Raw genomic sequence first — 17,911 nt, 5'->3', positions numbered from 1 at the left:
ATTTATTACTATATTCTAAAGCTCGACTTTGTAGGATAAACATCAGATATATATAATATTTGTATATTTATTACTTTTGTAAAGTGAAGAAAATAAATTTTATTATATTTAAAACAAATTCAAATAAATACATAAAGTTTAGTACGTGTATCCGCTTACCATCAAATGTCATACGCGTATCCGTACACACAATAGGTGTATTTGACATTTCTGAATTTTTGGTGGTTCAGTCCAGTTCCGTCGTGTCGAGATTATGTGGAAAATATCGTTGTTTGTTATTAACTGAAAGGTTTCGGTAGATCGCGTATCATGAATAGACTTTCATGCTAATTGTCGTCGGTTCGAAATAGTATCGCTCGTAGCTGTATTTGTAATTGTGCCTTCGCTAAGTGTTCCAGCGATAGAATTTCTAAGATATATTTGTGCTGAGGGAGGAAGATGACGGTTTCTATCTGCGATAGTGTTATGATTTCCGCTTGATTGTGTTTATTATTCACGATGACGACGGGTACGAGATCAGCTAAAGTGACTTTGAAGCCGATCGAAGTGCCTAAGGCTTTGCAGGAAGGCGAAAAGTTTATAAAATGGGATGAGGCAAGTATCTACATTTCCTGTGGTTTTGGCGCCTGAAGTTAAACATAACAATAATGTGATTTTTCAATAACTTGTCTTTCATAAACTTGATATCATAAGTTCCCTAAAACTTTCGATCTGTAGACAAACTTCTTACTAAAGTGTTTCATCCCAGGATTCGGGCATTGGTCTCCCGGTCACGCTCCGGGTGGACCCTCAGGGGTTCTTCCTGTTTTGGACAGACCAGAACATGGAGGTGGAAATGCTGGACATGTCCACCATCAGGGATGTTAGGACAGGAGTCCATGCCAAGCTGCCTAAGGTAAGTCTGATTGAATAAGACTAGACTTAGTATAAGTTTGATTGTCTTATAAACCCTTAGGTGTAATTTGAACTAAATAATAAACACCAATTTTCTTATCATACCTTAAAACTAAAAGAGACTGAAATAAAATAAATACACTTACAAATTATATGTTTATTAGAAATCTATAAACAATAGTAAAAAATAATTCCTATATTAGGACCTAATATTGTAGGACATTTATTTATCCTTATTAATAAATTTTTTTTTTTACTTATCAAATGATGATAATTTATTTAAATCATTTAGTGTATCAATGTGATACCCAAAATGTGCAAAAGTATAAATGTATGTTTTTTACTTGCTAAGAAACTTGCAATTGATATTGAGTTGTATAAATCTTTATTTAGTTTTTTTTCAAACAAATATATATTTTTGAGTAACAACTTAATACCATAAAATGCAATAAATATTGAGACATAAAATGTTTCGGTCATATCTATGATAACTAAATTGACTTTTGTTCTAACTTTATTTTAATTTATCATAACATTAACTGAAATGGATTTGTTCATTAGGTATTCATTGAATTTTATTATATTTACATTTGGACAATGAAATGTGTCACATTTTATTCTTGATTTTTGAAGGACATGTTTACATTCAAATAAATATGCCATGATAAGACTTCAAGGTTCATCATAAAAGTTAGTCATATCATTCTATTAAATTGTTTAGTAAATATAAACCTATAGGAATTATATTATTTTATTAATATTCCATTTCAGTTTTTTAATTCATCCAAATTGATTGCCACCATTAGAAAATTGAATTTAGTTACAATTGGAAAAGGCCTTGAGCACATTATTTTATTACGAAATATAAAAAATATAATAAAAATATATTTATAGTATTATAAAAATAATCCAAAATTTGTCAAAATTGATATTCAGACAAATCCCCATATTTTACATACAGTTGAAAAATTATGCCAACATGTATTAAAAATTACTTTCACATTTCCATTTTTTTGAAAAAATGTCAACATCTACCCAAAAAATCAGTTGATAAAAAAAAAGTACTGAACTAGTTTTTCTTCGGGTACTATAAAATTAGGGTTATATAAATAAATAACATAAATTATTAAGTATCATTATAAATTCTGTGTGTTTCAATATAATGTAATATAATCGAGAGATGTCTTACTGAAATCATTAAAGTAACTTATAATATAAACACAATACAATTCTTTGCCAAGTATTCATCAAGCACATATTGACATGACAGTCAAACTATAGCAAATAGTTTAGATATACATATATTGCAAACATATCTGCAAATAATACTGGAGATATGTTGCCTAATTTTTTTTAAATATTTAAGTACGAAATTACCATGCAGTCCACCTGATGGTATGTGGCTGCTGCCAATGGACACCTGTAATCAACCTCTTAAAAGATGTGACAAGTCATTACTTAGTCTGAAAGCACTCAAGACTAAGTAATGCCTCAGATAAGTATGTCTCCCTTACCACACCTTTTAAACCAGAAAACAGCAGCGCTTAACACTGCTGTTATTAATAGATGTGGTGGTGATGCCATTGGAGTTGAACACAGAGGGCTCTGCTATCTTCTCATAGCTTTGAACATGTGTGCAGACTGTGGTAAGCTTTAATTATCCAACTAGTTATGTAACTCACACCTGTATTATTTCAACAGATTCTTGATGTCATTATTATGCATTCGCTGTGTTATTATGTATATGATTGTCTTATATTTGTAATGCCACATAGATAGATGTTTTATAACATTAAATGAGCAATTCTTATTATGTACACACACACATATATATATATATATATATATATATATATATATATATATATATATATATATATATATATATATATATATATATATATATATATATATAATAATTATTAAAAAAACAAAAACCCGTCTGCTTATAATGATAGCCAATGTTACTTCCACTAATGCGTTGGGTTTGAAGGCTTATTATAGAATGACATAAACATTCATAGACACGGTTAAAAACATTACCTTCCTCAGTTGGTTAAAAAGAGATTGACATTAAAACATGTTTAATGAATAATTTGATAAGGTAATCTATTTTTTAATTTAAAGTATGAAAAGCGAATGATAATAATATGTATATTTTAATGTAAATAATGTAATGTTATGTCTAAGGTTAGAATCTATTATAATATTACGGAGGTATAAGCGAAGGCCAGATTGGAGTCTTTTAGGGTCAAGAGTTGAGCTGTTGTGAATAAATAAGTTGTGATAATGTAGTCGTTTGAAACTCGCCCTTTCAATCGGGAGGTCCAAGTTTCGATTCCTAGGCGAGCACCTGATTTTCTGTTATTTATGTAATATAAATTAATTATTATCTGGTTAAACCGTGGATAACATCGCGAGGAAACCTGAGCTTTCTTTAACAAATCTTAAGTGTGTGTAGTCTAAAAATCCACACTTAGTCAGCACGGTGTCATGGGTCTCCTGTTTGTGCCCAGCAGTGGGACAATGCATAATGAGTTGACGACGAATAAGTTAATAAATCTTAAATCTTACCGCAGCGCGCATTTACCTTCCGCCAGTCGCTTATAAGATCGATTTTATTGTTTTTGAAGCAAGTTACATTACTAAGTGAATCCATCACAGAGCTTTTTTTATAATATAAGAGCAGCAGAGGAGCATGCACTTCACTTGATGGTAAGTGGCTACTGCCGCCCATGGACATCTGTAATCAACCCCAGATAGAATTACGAGTTCCTTTCTATTCCTACCTGAGGTTGGCCACAGATGCTCCACTACCCCTGAGGAGTAAGCTGGAACACCTCGGAAAAGTATGTCTCCCGTACCACACCTTTAAAACAGAACACAGCAGCGTTTAACACTGCTGCGAGGCAAAAATATGTGTGGCGGTGGTGCCGCCGGAGTCGAAGCACAAAGGGTGCTCTACCTTCCTAACGGTTAGAGCTATTAGCGGTAATGGCATTTCTAATCGTCATTAATTAATACCTATCAAAATTTAGTTTTACATTCGCAGCTTATCTAAATCTATTACGGACCAACCATAATGTAGAATCTTATTGAGATGACGGGTGCTAACAAGGAAAATGAGTTAGGACCTTGAAACTTCATGATGGTATTAGGACTGCTCCTAGTCCATTATTAATGTAAGATAACAGAGATATAAAAACAAATCTTATATTTTCCTATCGTAAAAGGCTTTCTCTAATTTACCTCAATAGATAGATATCTGAAATTTACAGAGCATGTATTAATGTCATCATTTAATAAATCAATAAATACTAAAAATAAAAAACTTAAAATTTAATGGGGTCCCCAAAAAAGAAGTCAGTATATGTGGCATTTTTCGAACTAACTATTTAACCGTCACAGAAAGTCCGTTTTAAAATCGATAATTACTTTTTTAAATATAATTTTATTTTATTTCACATTTTTAAACGTAACCCCAGGTGTGTTGAATAATACTTTGAACTAAAAAATATATAAAAATCTTGGTCTTACGGAACCCTCCGTATTCGAGTTCGACTCGTACTTGACCCGACTATTAAAAGATATTTCACAAAACAACCCACAATGCTAACGGCGCACGTTTAGCTGGAACTGTGTCGATATTTGCCTAATGCCCTCTTCGCCGAGATCTTTCTTAATCTCAGCATAATTCATCTCCGATACTATCTCCCGCTGACCCTGGCTCGTTATTGTCGAGTGTCCTCATCTTCAACTCTTGGCACGTGTAATGAGGAGATTCTTACATAATTTATTTATTGGTTTAACATATAGTATTTACGATGCAGTATTTTAACGTTACTTTCTTGATGCAATTTAATTGTTCTCAAATGTATATAATTTGAAACAATTTTAAAATTTAAATGTAACAATAATACCTAAATATTATATACCTAAATTTAAAATGAATTTAATTTAAACGTATTGAATTATATCGAATAAAATAGAATTCATTAAAAAATTATAAAATCTCAATTTCAATCGTCAATAAAAAATAAAAATAAAGTTTTCTAGATTACAATGATAAATTTTAATTGTCGAATTTTATTTATTTATTTTTAGTTATATACAATTATAAGGTTTTTATGCAGATATGGGTAGAAAATGTGCTAATATTTATACAAATAATTTGCATGTTTATATTGTGATGTAATTTAAATGGTTTCTGGAAGTCAAGCATGACTAATAGTACGCGGATGATTTATCTCATAATAAATCTATATTAATATTATGTAGAGGTAAAATTTATTTGTAATTCTGTATAGATGTGGGAGTTAATCTCTGGAATTACTGATCCGATTTTCTTCGCTAATAAGAAGCTCCATTATTCCTTTGAGAGACAACATCGTCCTTTGTAAGACATTACATTGTCTATAATATATACATTGTCTATGTGTAGTGTGCAGCAGTTCTTGCATTTCGATGGAAGTAGATGCCGATTTATTCTCTAATGCAACTGAAATTGGAATACCTGGAACAATTGTAGATACCCAGAAGAAACCAGCAGAACTGGAACAAAGACTAGAAATGCTTTAACCAAGAGTACAACTGCGTCTCATTAAAATACTTCCACAATAAAGAAACCTTCACAAATTATAAACTATTATGTGAACGATGTAGAAAACTATAAAGCGGGTGAAATGTGCACTAAAATCATTTTATACGGGTATTATGAGGTGGTTTTAATTGCTTCGTAGTATACAGTTTTCCGAGGAAAAGTTTCCGCCCCGTTTACACAAAGTGCACTACTTCTTTCTAATTAATTAATACTACGTTATGGAGCTGTGGCGGTAATTATGGTTAATTCATCTAATGGACGGCTGATGACGGGTTGTTCGCACCACAACACCCCTCGAATTATGGCAACCGATAAACAAGGGTTTGATTAATCAACTTTGCTTCAATTATGTTTTACTTGTAATCGAAGATATTGTATTTTATAACGATTACTAAGATTGTGAGTTTTATGCCCGTTATGAAAAATTATTATCAATCTATACCAATTTTTGGCTACCAAAGTCAAAATGGACAACATTTGCCTGTTAAATTGTCAAATTCCGAATTGCGCTAGGCAAAATTGGAAAACATTGGTTATGAATGAATAACAAATTGCTTTCTTTTGTAAAATAAAACGGTTCGGTTCAAAGCTCATTCGTTCGAAGTCTCAAATCTTCCTAATTTGATAGACTTAGTAAAAACATATTGATATACTAGCTGACCCGGCAAATGTTGTGTTGCCATATAAATATTTTTTTTAAGGGTGAACTACCCTTATCACTTAGGCGTATGAAAAATAGATAGTAGCCGATTCTCAGATCTACTGAATATGCATATAAAATTTGGTGAAAATCGGTAAAGCCGTTTTGGAGGAGTATAGTAACTAACATTGTGACACGAGAATCTTATATATAAGATTTATCTTTGATTCATTCAATGTTAAAAATTCAATTCTTTTGAGCAACAGTCCAAAACTGTGTTAAAGCTTCTGTGCAGAGTTTTGATTGAATTTGGCACCCTTGTTTCTTGTTTCGAACTTGGTCTATATTTACGTTATGTTTATGTTGTGTGAGTTAACTTTCTCCACTCTCAAGGGGTAGCTTAATGTAGTACCGAAAGGTCAAATAGAATTGACGTCAAACAGTTTCAACTATAGTAAAAAACATTAAACTCAAAACATAAGTATTTCTCAAAGTTGTCCTAAGTATACGTTTCAGCGGAGTAAATTTTTCGCAGTTCTGAATAACATTTTCAACAATGATCAATTGATCAGTCAGGGGAGACGTCGGACAGTTTCTACCATTATACTATAAAAGTTATGCGAAAAATAGAGGTGAGGTGGCGTTTCCTTGCCTCACGTCGCTTCCGTCTGTTCCGGGGCTTAATGAATGAACCGCCCGTTATCATATCACGCTCACCCAGCTTTGGGGATGCTGATCAATTTTCTTAATGACATTTCTCATCGTTCTGGGCCATCGGTGTGTGAAGCGTAATGATAGAATGGGGGAAGTATTACTTATTAACTGGCTTGTGTCAGCAGTTTTTAACCCAAGGAAAAAGAATGAAGTTATAAGTGAACTTTTTTATTTGTGTCTGTCTGTGACATTGTTTTTTTTTTTGTATGGTTGTTCACGAAATCATTTTGATTTTTTTTCAAAGGTGACTTCATCCAGAGTGTTCAAAGAAAATCAGGTCAATTGTTTAAAACCATCTTTTGAGGTCAGTTCTGGTTGGAGTCGGAGTAATTTTTTTATTTAAGTTTTTGTCTTCGAGATTCAACTACTATTAACGACTTTACGATATAAAATTTAATGCTATTAACGACTGTTTGATAAGCACACCGGTTTTGGGTTTAAACCCCAGCTAAGGAAGACAGAACAGATATAAGAATTCTCTGAAACTTACTCATGAAGGGTCATGGCATAGGTACATTGTCATACTCTAAATCGATATCTATAAATAAACACAAATATCTAATATTATAATAAAATTTAAGATTATATTCGGGGAATCGTTTCACCATCCTGTTTAGACGATAACGGTCCGGAAACAGTTTTGCGGTTAATTCTTCTGTGGGATTTTTTATTATCACCCAAGGACCTGTCACGGCTATAAACTGTTGTATTGATAAGGACCGGTTAGTTATATTCTCGGAAAACGAAATGCGCCTCCTATATGTTTTGGGAAACGCAATCCACTTGACGGTCAGTTTTTACTGCCACCAATGGATATCGCTAGCTAACACCATCTAGAGTAACTGTAGAGGTCCTATAGGAAGTCTTTGGCGTTGTAATTCCTGAAGTTAGTTCTTGCCTCATATATAATTCAGCCGAGACCCACAAAGGCCGATATCAGTATTATAGCTACTATTATAAGTTATAATACACTTCATACAAGTATTTTTAGGGTTCCGTAAAAACGAAACCCTATTATTACTGGGCCTCCGCTGTCCATCTATCTGTCTGTCACAAGTCTCTCTCTTTGACCGTAATACATACATACTTGATATTTACAGAGTATGTATAACAGTTGCCGCTTGAACAACAATAATAAAAAAATCTTCAAAATAAATGGGGGTCCCTCCATACAAAATCTGTTATTTTTCGAAGTTATTCTCTTTATCTATAACATCTAGGCAGTTCAAATTTTCTGATTGCATTCACTCTTATGGTTGCTATGATAGCAAATACAAAAAATAACAAATAAATGAAAATATGATGGTACGAAACACGGAACCCACCATGTGCGAGTTCGATTCGCACATGGACGATTATTTGTAGTGTATTGAATACTAACACGTTTAAGATACTAATTTTTATATTATTTAATAATATTTACCATAGTAACTTGTTGTACCTTAAGAAATTTTAAGTAGACAGATTTTCCAGCTTAATTATTAAGAAAACTTCTTATACTATTTTACTTTATTCTTAAGCTAAGACGCTTAACCTATTTTTCTTTGAAGAAACGTACCATTTTTGCATCTACATCTTGCGACGAACACTCACTATAAACTTAAATTTAAATTAGTTTACGAAATTTCTCCACGTTTGTATTATTTGCGTTGTTTGTATATGTTAATAATAAATTACTTAATTATTTAAATATAAAAACATAATAATTATGATTCGGAGATAGTTTTAATGTTTCAATATTGGTATATAAGATAGAATCTTATTAAATAATTTGAAATATGCAAAGAATTTGGCGACCATAAGTTTAAATGATGTTATAAATTAGGTAGGTACAGGTGTTATTAAGATTTATTTTATATAGCAGAATTTTCCTTGTGCGCTCATTTTCCGATTGTTACTGTAATGTTATCGACAGTTCTTTGAGAACCTGTTGCACTATCGTCTCTCGGCGTTCATTGAGCTAGAAATATTCAGCTCAGATATTGTAGAGTGCATACTATAAGTCTTTAGATTCGTAGCTCGCAGATTCGGCTTCAAGGACCAAAAATGTAAACTGTATTTCAAACATTCCAAGATGATGATGAATAATATTTTGGCCACATCATAAGGATATTAATGGTGAACAATGATCTGATGACAATGATAAATTGAATCGGCGTCCATCTTGCTAATCTTGTTAAATCAGAACGCTGTTAAATGCTTGATAATTATGTTGATTGATAACTGAGCCCGTGTAACATGCAGCCTAGCGATTGGCACGCACCTCTAATCTATCACAGTTATGTGCGTGTTACAATTTTATTATCACTTACAACGGTAACGGAGAACTTCGTTAGTCCTGCACGTCTGTCTGGAAACTGAACCTGGGACCCCTCGATCGAGAGGCCGAGTTTCTTAACCACTAGGCTATCACTGCTGTCAAATAAAAACTGTTGTCATTATAAAAATCAAATATTTATAATATTATTGTGATAAGAAGTTCTGTGGAGGCACCGCGCGAGCACTAGACCTCACGAAATATATGGCAGAAGCATTTTTTAAACTCCGCAATACAAAGTAATAAATCTTGTTTGAATATGTGTGAATTTAAAATTTATAGCTCAATAGAGATTCAAATATGCATTATGTGAAGTAGACGGTCACGATGTTTTATGCGTGTATCTAAATCGGTACTGGAGCGGAAACATACATAATACATAATAGTACTTACCCACGGCTTCGCCCGCGGTCAGAGGTTTTTATCTATCCCTCGGGAACAGTGTTTTTTCCGGATTAAAGGTATATGCCCTTTTCTGATAACGTGTTTGCAAAATTTCATGACAATCAGTTATCTATTTAAGACGTGAAAGTGTAGGAAATAAACAAAAAAAAAAACACCTTCGCATTTATATCAGTTAGGGTTACTTCTATGATCATCATTAACCCATTATTGTCCCACTCCTGGGACATAGTGGTAGTGCCTGGCCTAGTTAAGCTTGATAGGCAAGATACTACAAATCAGAACTTCATTCATTTCATGTTTAATTTTTTTATTCCTTCATATTAGAAACGCCAATAATTGTACGTTTAGGCAAAAAAAATCTGTGTAACACATATTTTTTCATGTAACACATATTTTTGGCCTAAATGTATTCTCCGTTAGTAAATAAAGTCGAAAGTTATCTTATAAGTCTTACGTCATGCCATAATGCACGTAGTCCGGTAAGTACTTACGATATCACATTATGAATTAATGGAGATTTAAGTGAATCTGAAATGATAATTAAAAGGAATTTTTGATTAGGTGATAAATATTCATTTTTATTACTACTAAATGCGTATCTTTAATAGTAAGAAATCGTGAATGTAGGTAAAATTGCCTTATAAATTTATTTTACGATTTATTATAAGATGTGTATATTTGACTATATTTAAGATTTCTGGAAATTATAGCGGTTTGCGGTCTTGGTATAGCTATAGCGTTGGTTTGAATAGAACCTTACGCGAAGCGCTTGAAGTGACGCTGTAATTATAAAAACTGGAACTAAATATAATACGAGCATCTCGGCACAAGACGGGTCTCGAGTAGGGTTGCCACCCATACTATATTTTAGAGTATAGTCTATTGTGTTATATTTTATTCAATTTATTTTTTTTATAATATAGGAGTAGCAGACGAGCATGCAGTCCACCTGATGGTAAGTGGCTACTGCCGCCCATGGACATCTGTAATCAACCCCAGATAGGATTAGATATTCCTACCTGAGGTCAGCCACAGATGCGCCGCTACTCCTGAGGACTAAGCTGGAACGCCTCCGAAAAGTATGTCTCCCTTACCACACCCTTCAAACCAGAACACAGCAGCGCTTAACACTGTTATAAGGCAGAAATATGTGTGGCGGTGGTGCCGCCGGAGGCGAACCACAAATGGTTCTACCACCTTCAAAATAATTATATATTATTGTGCGAAATGTAACTGTAATATTTTCATCGGTAATTCAAATCAGATCGAAATAGGTGAACAGGTCGGCGAAAAAAGGGCGAAAAAAGGGTCAGAAAAAATATGTAGTCTAATCCTTCTTAAGCACTAGCCGGTTTTCTAATGTCATATTATTATGCAATAATTATTGATTGTAGGCACTTAACCATCCCAAAATGCGGCCAATACATAGGAAGGGTTAGTCTAAAGTAGGTAAGTCAGGAAAATTTCAGTCGTCCTATATTTTTAGGAGAAATATTATTTTCAGAAAATAGGTGGCAACCCTAGTCGCGGGTCGGATGTAGAAAGGGTTGAAATCATTTTATCTCTGCCTTGTCTTGTAGCGCTGTTTTTAATTATTTTTGAATGCATACGATATTGTTTTATTTTACTGTATTCTGTACATATTGTATTTCCAAAGGCAGCGGTTGTTACTATTTTTGCCACGGTAACGTATCTAATGGTCGATTGTAAAAACTTGAAGGAAGACAGCGTGACGACGCGTGTGGCAGAACCATCACCATACCGGTTTGACGCGCAAAGGGTTACGGGTTCGATTCCCGACCAGACAAACATCTGTATAATGATTTTGGTTGTCTGTTCTGGGTCTGGGTGTTTGTGTATCTGGGTGTTTGTGTTTGTGTATCCGTCCTTGTGTGTGTCCATGGTACCCACGGCACAGGGAATCTAAGTGTGGGATTGTGATGTAGAAAACATCAAAAAAGCTTCCAGAAAGTGGAGAATGGACCCTTCATTTCGTGTTTCGCTTGAGGAAGCTCTACTGCGATACCTTTTTTTTTTTTTTTTATAATATAAGAGTAGCAGACGAGCATGCAGTCCACCTGATGGTAAGTGGCTACTGCCGCCCATGGACATCTGTAATCAACGCCAGATAGGATTAGATATTCCTACCTGAGGTCGGCCACAGATGCGCCGCTACCCCTGAGGACTAAGCTGGAACGCCTTGGAAAAGTCTGTCTCCCTTACCACACCCTTCAAACCGGAACACAGCAGCGCTTAACACTGCTGTTATTAGGTAGAAATAGGTGTGGCGGTGGTGCCGCCGGAGTCGAACCACAAAGGGTTCTACCACCTTCAAATACCTATACCTATGTCTATACCTATGTCAGACTCATAATACCGTCGTTAATGGTTGCTGTAAAATGGATGTAGTAAAAGCGACAATAATATGAGCTGCTTAGTATTCCGGGGTAGCAAGACATATGCGGTCGTCATCAATCCTATGTACGATATGTATCATCAGATGGATGACATAGTCGACGTAATATGAATATATGTAGTCGCTAAAGCGGTGGAACTTTTGGTCCAATTGCGGCACAAGGGTTACATAGAGTATCGCTTGTATCATAGTTCTTGTTTAAAGGGTTGGTTTACCTTGGATTTTAAGGGTAGAATTCGTGTCCCATGTGAATTAAGTCTACATTTACATCAATTTGGATTGGTAGTACATGGTAAATCAAAAAGCAAACCAAATGTCTCATTTCTGGAAGAAATATGGATGAAAAATATGAATACAAAAACACGCGAAAATATTGTGAATGTCAGAAGTCAAATTACTCGTACAATTGTGGGGAATGTTAAACGGGAAAGATGTTGATATGTTAGGGTGGGTTGCACCGAAGGCCTGTTTAAAGTTTGCGTTAAAGTTAACTATAACAATAATTTTAAAAACAGCGATGGGATACAACAATTCTGTGTTGCGCTAAGTTACTTGTCATTAATTTCGATCGTGTTACTGTCATCGCACTTTGTAGTCGACGTTGACAGGTACGGAAGTTATACAAAAACAAAAACTAATCGACCGAAATCGATCGGTTAACGTTGTGTTAGTTATGCCGTCATGTTAACTGTAACTAAAATGGTGTATTCCATGAATTGCTTAACCGCAGATTTGACGGTTGGTTAGACTTTTGATAACGTTAAAATTACACGGTGCAACCCACCCTAACTTTGGTAGCTTTGAATATAATACCAAGAAATGACAGAGCTAAATGTTATTCTTCCATTTATTCATTGGAAGGGTTGGCGTTGCGGTTACCCTTACCTCTGCACCCTTTGTCGGCCATCTTAAAATGATCCTACAAGTAATTACATTAGACGGTCCCCAAGGTTCGTGTAAGACTGGTTTAATTTAAGGGAAAACCCATGATATCGAAAAGTTTATGTTGTTAAATGTAATGGATAGTTTGGTTCTATCTGAAATCACAGATGAAAGCGGTAACTTAAAATGAATGTTTATCTTTTGAAGAATTGGTCAGGTAACTTTTATGTATTTATTTCAGCCCCAAGAAATACATGACAGTGATTACAGCTATTATTGCTCTTTACTATGTTATTTGTAAGCAATTAATGTCTTATTAAAACAATCACCATGTCGAGAAGTGAAAAAGGATCCAAAAACAATAGTTTATAACTAAGCTTACTAATATATAACTAAGTAATTGTTATAGTATGAAGTTTAATGAACAAGTACCAATTATAAGACGAATGAAACAAAAAATATAATTGGGCTACAAGCAAGCACTGATTCACGCAATTAGAAGTATAGAGAAAGAAAAATAGATGACACATTTTCCGATTACATGTCCGTGTCAGACTTTTAAACCAAAGAAAACATAAAATATGATCTTTGAGGGTCGTGATTTATTTTAGATCTCTAGTGTTGCAAAACTCTAGACGAGTACCCAATTTCCAGTGATAGCTACGTTACTAAATTTAAGTGTAAATTTTATAGAGTAACTTCTTTTTATAATATACGAGTAGCAGACGAGCATGCAGCCCACCTGATGGTAAGTGGCTACTGCCGCCCATAGACATCTGTAATCAACCCCACATAGGATTGGATATTTCTACCTGAGATCGGGCACAGATGCGCCGCTACCCCTGAGGACTAAGCTGGAACGCCTCAGAATAATATCTCTCCCTTACTAAACCTTTTAAACCAGAACGCAGTAGCACTTAACACTGCTTTTATAAGGCAGTAATAGATGTGGCGGTAATGCCGCCGTAGTCGCACCACAAAGGGTTCTACCACCTTCAATATGTTAAAGTCAAATATGAAAACTGGAATATTTAAAATATATTGTGGATTATGCAGCCCGTAGCATTTATATTAATCTTTTGTAACATCTCTTTCTAGAGTTATTTATCTTTGAGAAAATTACGGTAGAGATGGCACAAAAGAATTAAGGAAATATAATATTATTTTGTCTAATGGGAAACATACATAAATGTTAAATGCTTACTGCTACCTAAATATTTGAAAAAGAAGTCCACCTGAAGATATGTGGCTACTGCCGTCCATGGACATCTGTAATCTACCCCAGATAAGATAAGATCCTTACTTGAGATACCACCACCACCACCACCACAGTATGTACCAGTTGTACCAGTATGTACCAGTACCACAGATACAGCGCTTCCCCTGAGAACTAAGCTGGAATGCCTTTAAAATGTACATATGTATGTCGCTCTTACCACACAGACGAGACCACTAGAACACAGCAGCGCTTAACACTGCTGTTATTAGGCAGAAACAGGTGTGACGTTGGTGCCGCCAGAGACGAATCCCGGTGGGTTCTTCCACTTTTATATTAATAAAATACAAGCCTTAATCCATTATTTCGCTTCCTTAGGCGTTTCCTGTTTAAACTTTCATGCTTTTGGACTCCGGGTTACACTTTTAAGCTGTTAAGCGGATTACAGGCTTAAGCTTTTTCTAAGATTTAAGTACAAGTGAACATGCACTCCACCTGTTGTTAAGTGGCCACTAGACATCTGCAATCGAATCTATATAATTGTAGATCTGAAATTGACTGATTTCAGATCAGTCACATATAATGTCGTTCCTCAGGACTACCAGGGTCGCCTAATATGTAAGTAAGCCATTCTTCGTCAGTCAGTCACTCTTCCACCGAAACACAAGAACGAAGAGAATGAAGCATACTAGAAATACGTGATGGTGGCATCAGAGCTCAGAGGCATCAGAGATCTTAGCTGTGCATTATTTGTCAGATAGTGTTAAAGTTGTATGTAAAAGCTTATTATAGTTAGATTTGGTGCGAAAAACTTTAATGGCGTGTTTCAAAACATTTAAATGTGGTGCTATCTGTTATAAAGTCTTTCAAGATATTTCCCGAGATAGCAAATCTAGCGTACTGTAACACGAACACCGCGGAACGTAGACGAAGTAAGAAAATAGACTGAGAGGTAATTGTTGCCTGCCGGCATAGAGGTCTCTATCTTGATTAACTTGGACAAGCATGCTACTCGTATATTATTAGATCAAAATATTCGTAAGTAATAATTCGTAAAATTATCTGACTGTAATGACATCAGAAGAGTTTGTAGCAAATAAGTTGCGGCTCATAAATACTAACGCACCATTATTAAACTTGATCAATCTATCAAATTTTTGCCTACTAGAAATTGTTAAATAGGTACTAATCTTTGGCAAGTAAAACATTGGATTAAATTGTCAATATCGGGCGTAAGTATAATATAATAAAGCGTAAAAATAAAAATAATATAAGTAAGCACATTTATTTATTCTAAGCTTATTACTCCTGTCAAATTCGAACACCGCGGTATATCACTGTTAAACATATACCTGCGGGAGAAAGAGATGATACTGCCGGCGTAGGCTAATGACATGAAGTTCTTCTCAATATTGCGTTTGGAGTCTATATCATTGGAGTTACATTGTCTACGGTTGCGGCGTATCTATTTTTTAGGGGAAGACAAATTACGTCGCATTTCCTCGTGTATGGAGTCCGGGCGGAGATTTATTACCCGTGACGGAAATATATCGACGCTGTGCTCATATTATATCGTAATACACATTATTTGTTCGTTTATACTATACATGCGAGTGGTTACCTGCGGCCTTTGATAAATGCGGCATGTGTAAAGTTTGGGCTTGGGACCGAATTTTATACGAATGTAGCCTTTGCGAATTTTGTTGTTTGTTTGTGTATTTATTTGTAGCTTTCGACTGTTGGTATTTGAAGAGATATTTCAAGCATATCTTGGGCGAGTTTAATTAGTAGTATCGTCGTAATATAAAAGTCGTTGTCGCCGTCGATATTACTGTCCCACTGCTGGGTATGGCTCTCTTCTCACTTTGAGTGTTTAAGTTTACTGCGCGGGTCATGTGTGAACTGGTTGACATCACACGCCTTTAATAACTTTGTTCTTTTTTTTTAAAGAAATCCGAGCCTCTGTTAATTTCTTCCCAAAGTTTTTCTTCATAGTTAATTTCTAATATATAGCTTTTAAAAGTCTGAGGTTCCTGAGGTACCTGAGATTCGAACATTTAACCTAATGATTGACTGGGAGAGTTTCATAGCACTAAGACCGCTTAACGTAGTAAAGTATGTCATATTCTATCGTCCAATCGTACAATTAGAATGCGTCCACACCATTATTGTGATATATACCACCTATTACTCATCCCATACAATTGCTGTGTTCAATCACTTTAAGATATTATTGGATTGCGTAGGCATCAGATAATGCGAGGCAGTTACTTGTACGTTAATTACACTGATACGCCGAACATTAATTAATTTGATGACAGTTATGAATTGTGTATAAGTGGTAATGTAATTTTGTGCTAGTTGTATTGTCTAGGCAGTTGGTGGGCTAGTGGCTAGGATAGTATGTATTTTGGTATTTTACATTAAGGGTCAAATTTAGCCAGGGTTTAAATTTAGCCACGTGCCTCTCTGGTTTTAAGATGTTATTTGCACATTTAATATAAACTGTTACGTGCTTTAAAAGCGAAGGAATAATTATTAAGAAATATTACATCTCTAAAATATATCTATACGCGAACGCGTAGCTCACATAGTGTACTTTTGCACATTTAAAATTAACTGTTACGTGCTTTAAAAGCGAAGGAATAATTATTAAGAAATATTACATCTCTAAAATATATCTATACGCGAACGCGTAGCTCACATAGTGTACTTTTGCACATTTAAAATTAACTGTTACGTGCTTTAAAAGCGAAGGAATAATTATTAAGAAATATTACATCTCTAAAATATATCTATACGCGAACGCGTAGCTCACATAGTGTACTATGGCCTTATACCCTTTGCACTCTCGGAAGAGGCACCACTGCCTAACAGTTTGACAATAATACGTTTATGGCGATTATAATGACTATTTATGCTGTAGGCAGTGAGAGCTCACTGCTAAATAACAAATCTGAATTTTTATTGTCGGTGTTGTGTTTGGGTATCTTCTGGTACCCAGAATATATGTGGGGCTATAAGAGTACAAAGTGAGTTTTTTGCATTCACTATAAATATTTGTTTGGAATACATATAAAATGTACATAGTAATGTGTTGTATGGTAGTGAGTTCAATTAAAACAGTCATGCTTTGTTTTTGTACGTTTCGCATACTATTGAGCAATTAATTGGGAAATTCTGACTGGTTGATTGAGTAACGAAAAGAGAAATGGCCGGTTTACGTGTTTTTGTTTGTAGTGGACTCCCTTAAAAGGTAATTTAGGGCTGTGACTTACGACAGATTTCTTTCTTGTTTGATAGCAATCGATCGTGTAGGCAATCTGTAAGTGGTGACTTTTATCTTAGGATATATGTCATCGTCAACCCATTATTGTCCTATGTTGGCCATGAGTTTCCTCTCACAGTAAGAGTTGTTTAAGTCATATTTCAACGCACTGGCCACATTTTCACTCTCCCATATTAAAAACAAAAAAAATATATTTTTAAAATATAAGGTACTTATTTAACGCGTATCTCAGACTACATATTTTGGTTAATTCATTAAAAACATGGGACGCATACTACCTGAAATAGTTATAATAAGTTCCCTTTTAACATGGGACGCATACCACCTGAAATAGTTTTAATACTTATAATAAGTTCCCTTTTTCCTGTTAATAATTGTTTAATTAATCAAGAATATAACACTGATATAAAAATAATACAAAAAAGGAATTGCGACTGTTTCATTATCTGCGGTCGTGTATTATTTCAGTAAAATTCTCCTTACTAATAATAAAATACAAAAGGACATGGGAACGCTGTGTTATCGTAATTATCATTAT

General features: G+C 34.5%; 1 protein-coding gene across 1 annotated transcript in view; it reads left to right on the top strand.

Moving 5' to 3' along the window:
- The first annotated feature begins 180 nt into the window (after positions 1–180).
- Positions 181–17,911, top strand: part of Plc21C (Phospholipase C at 21C) — a 125,878-nt gene continuing 108,147 nt past the window's right edge. Inside the window, 2 exon segments of the mRNA XM_073082927.1 lie at positions 181–594; positions 749–895. Coding sequence (XP_072939028.1) covers positions 499–594; positions 749–895 — 243 coding nt within the window. The 5' untranslated portion in view covers positions 181–498.

Source organism: Epargyreus clarus, unplaced genomic scaffold (assembly GCF_041222505.1).
Source record: "Epargyreus clarus isolate Ecla_fem2 unplaced genomic scaffold, WU_Ecla_fem_2.2 ptg000018l, whole genome shotgun sequence".
Taxonomy (NCBI): Eukaryota; Metazoa; Arthropoda; class Insecta; order Lepidoptera; family Hesperiidae; genus Epargyreus; species Epargyreus clarus.
Note: the sequence above shows the minus strand (reverse complement) of the source record. Positions and strands in the feature narration are given on the sequence as shown.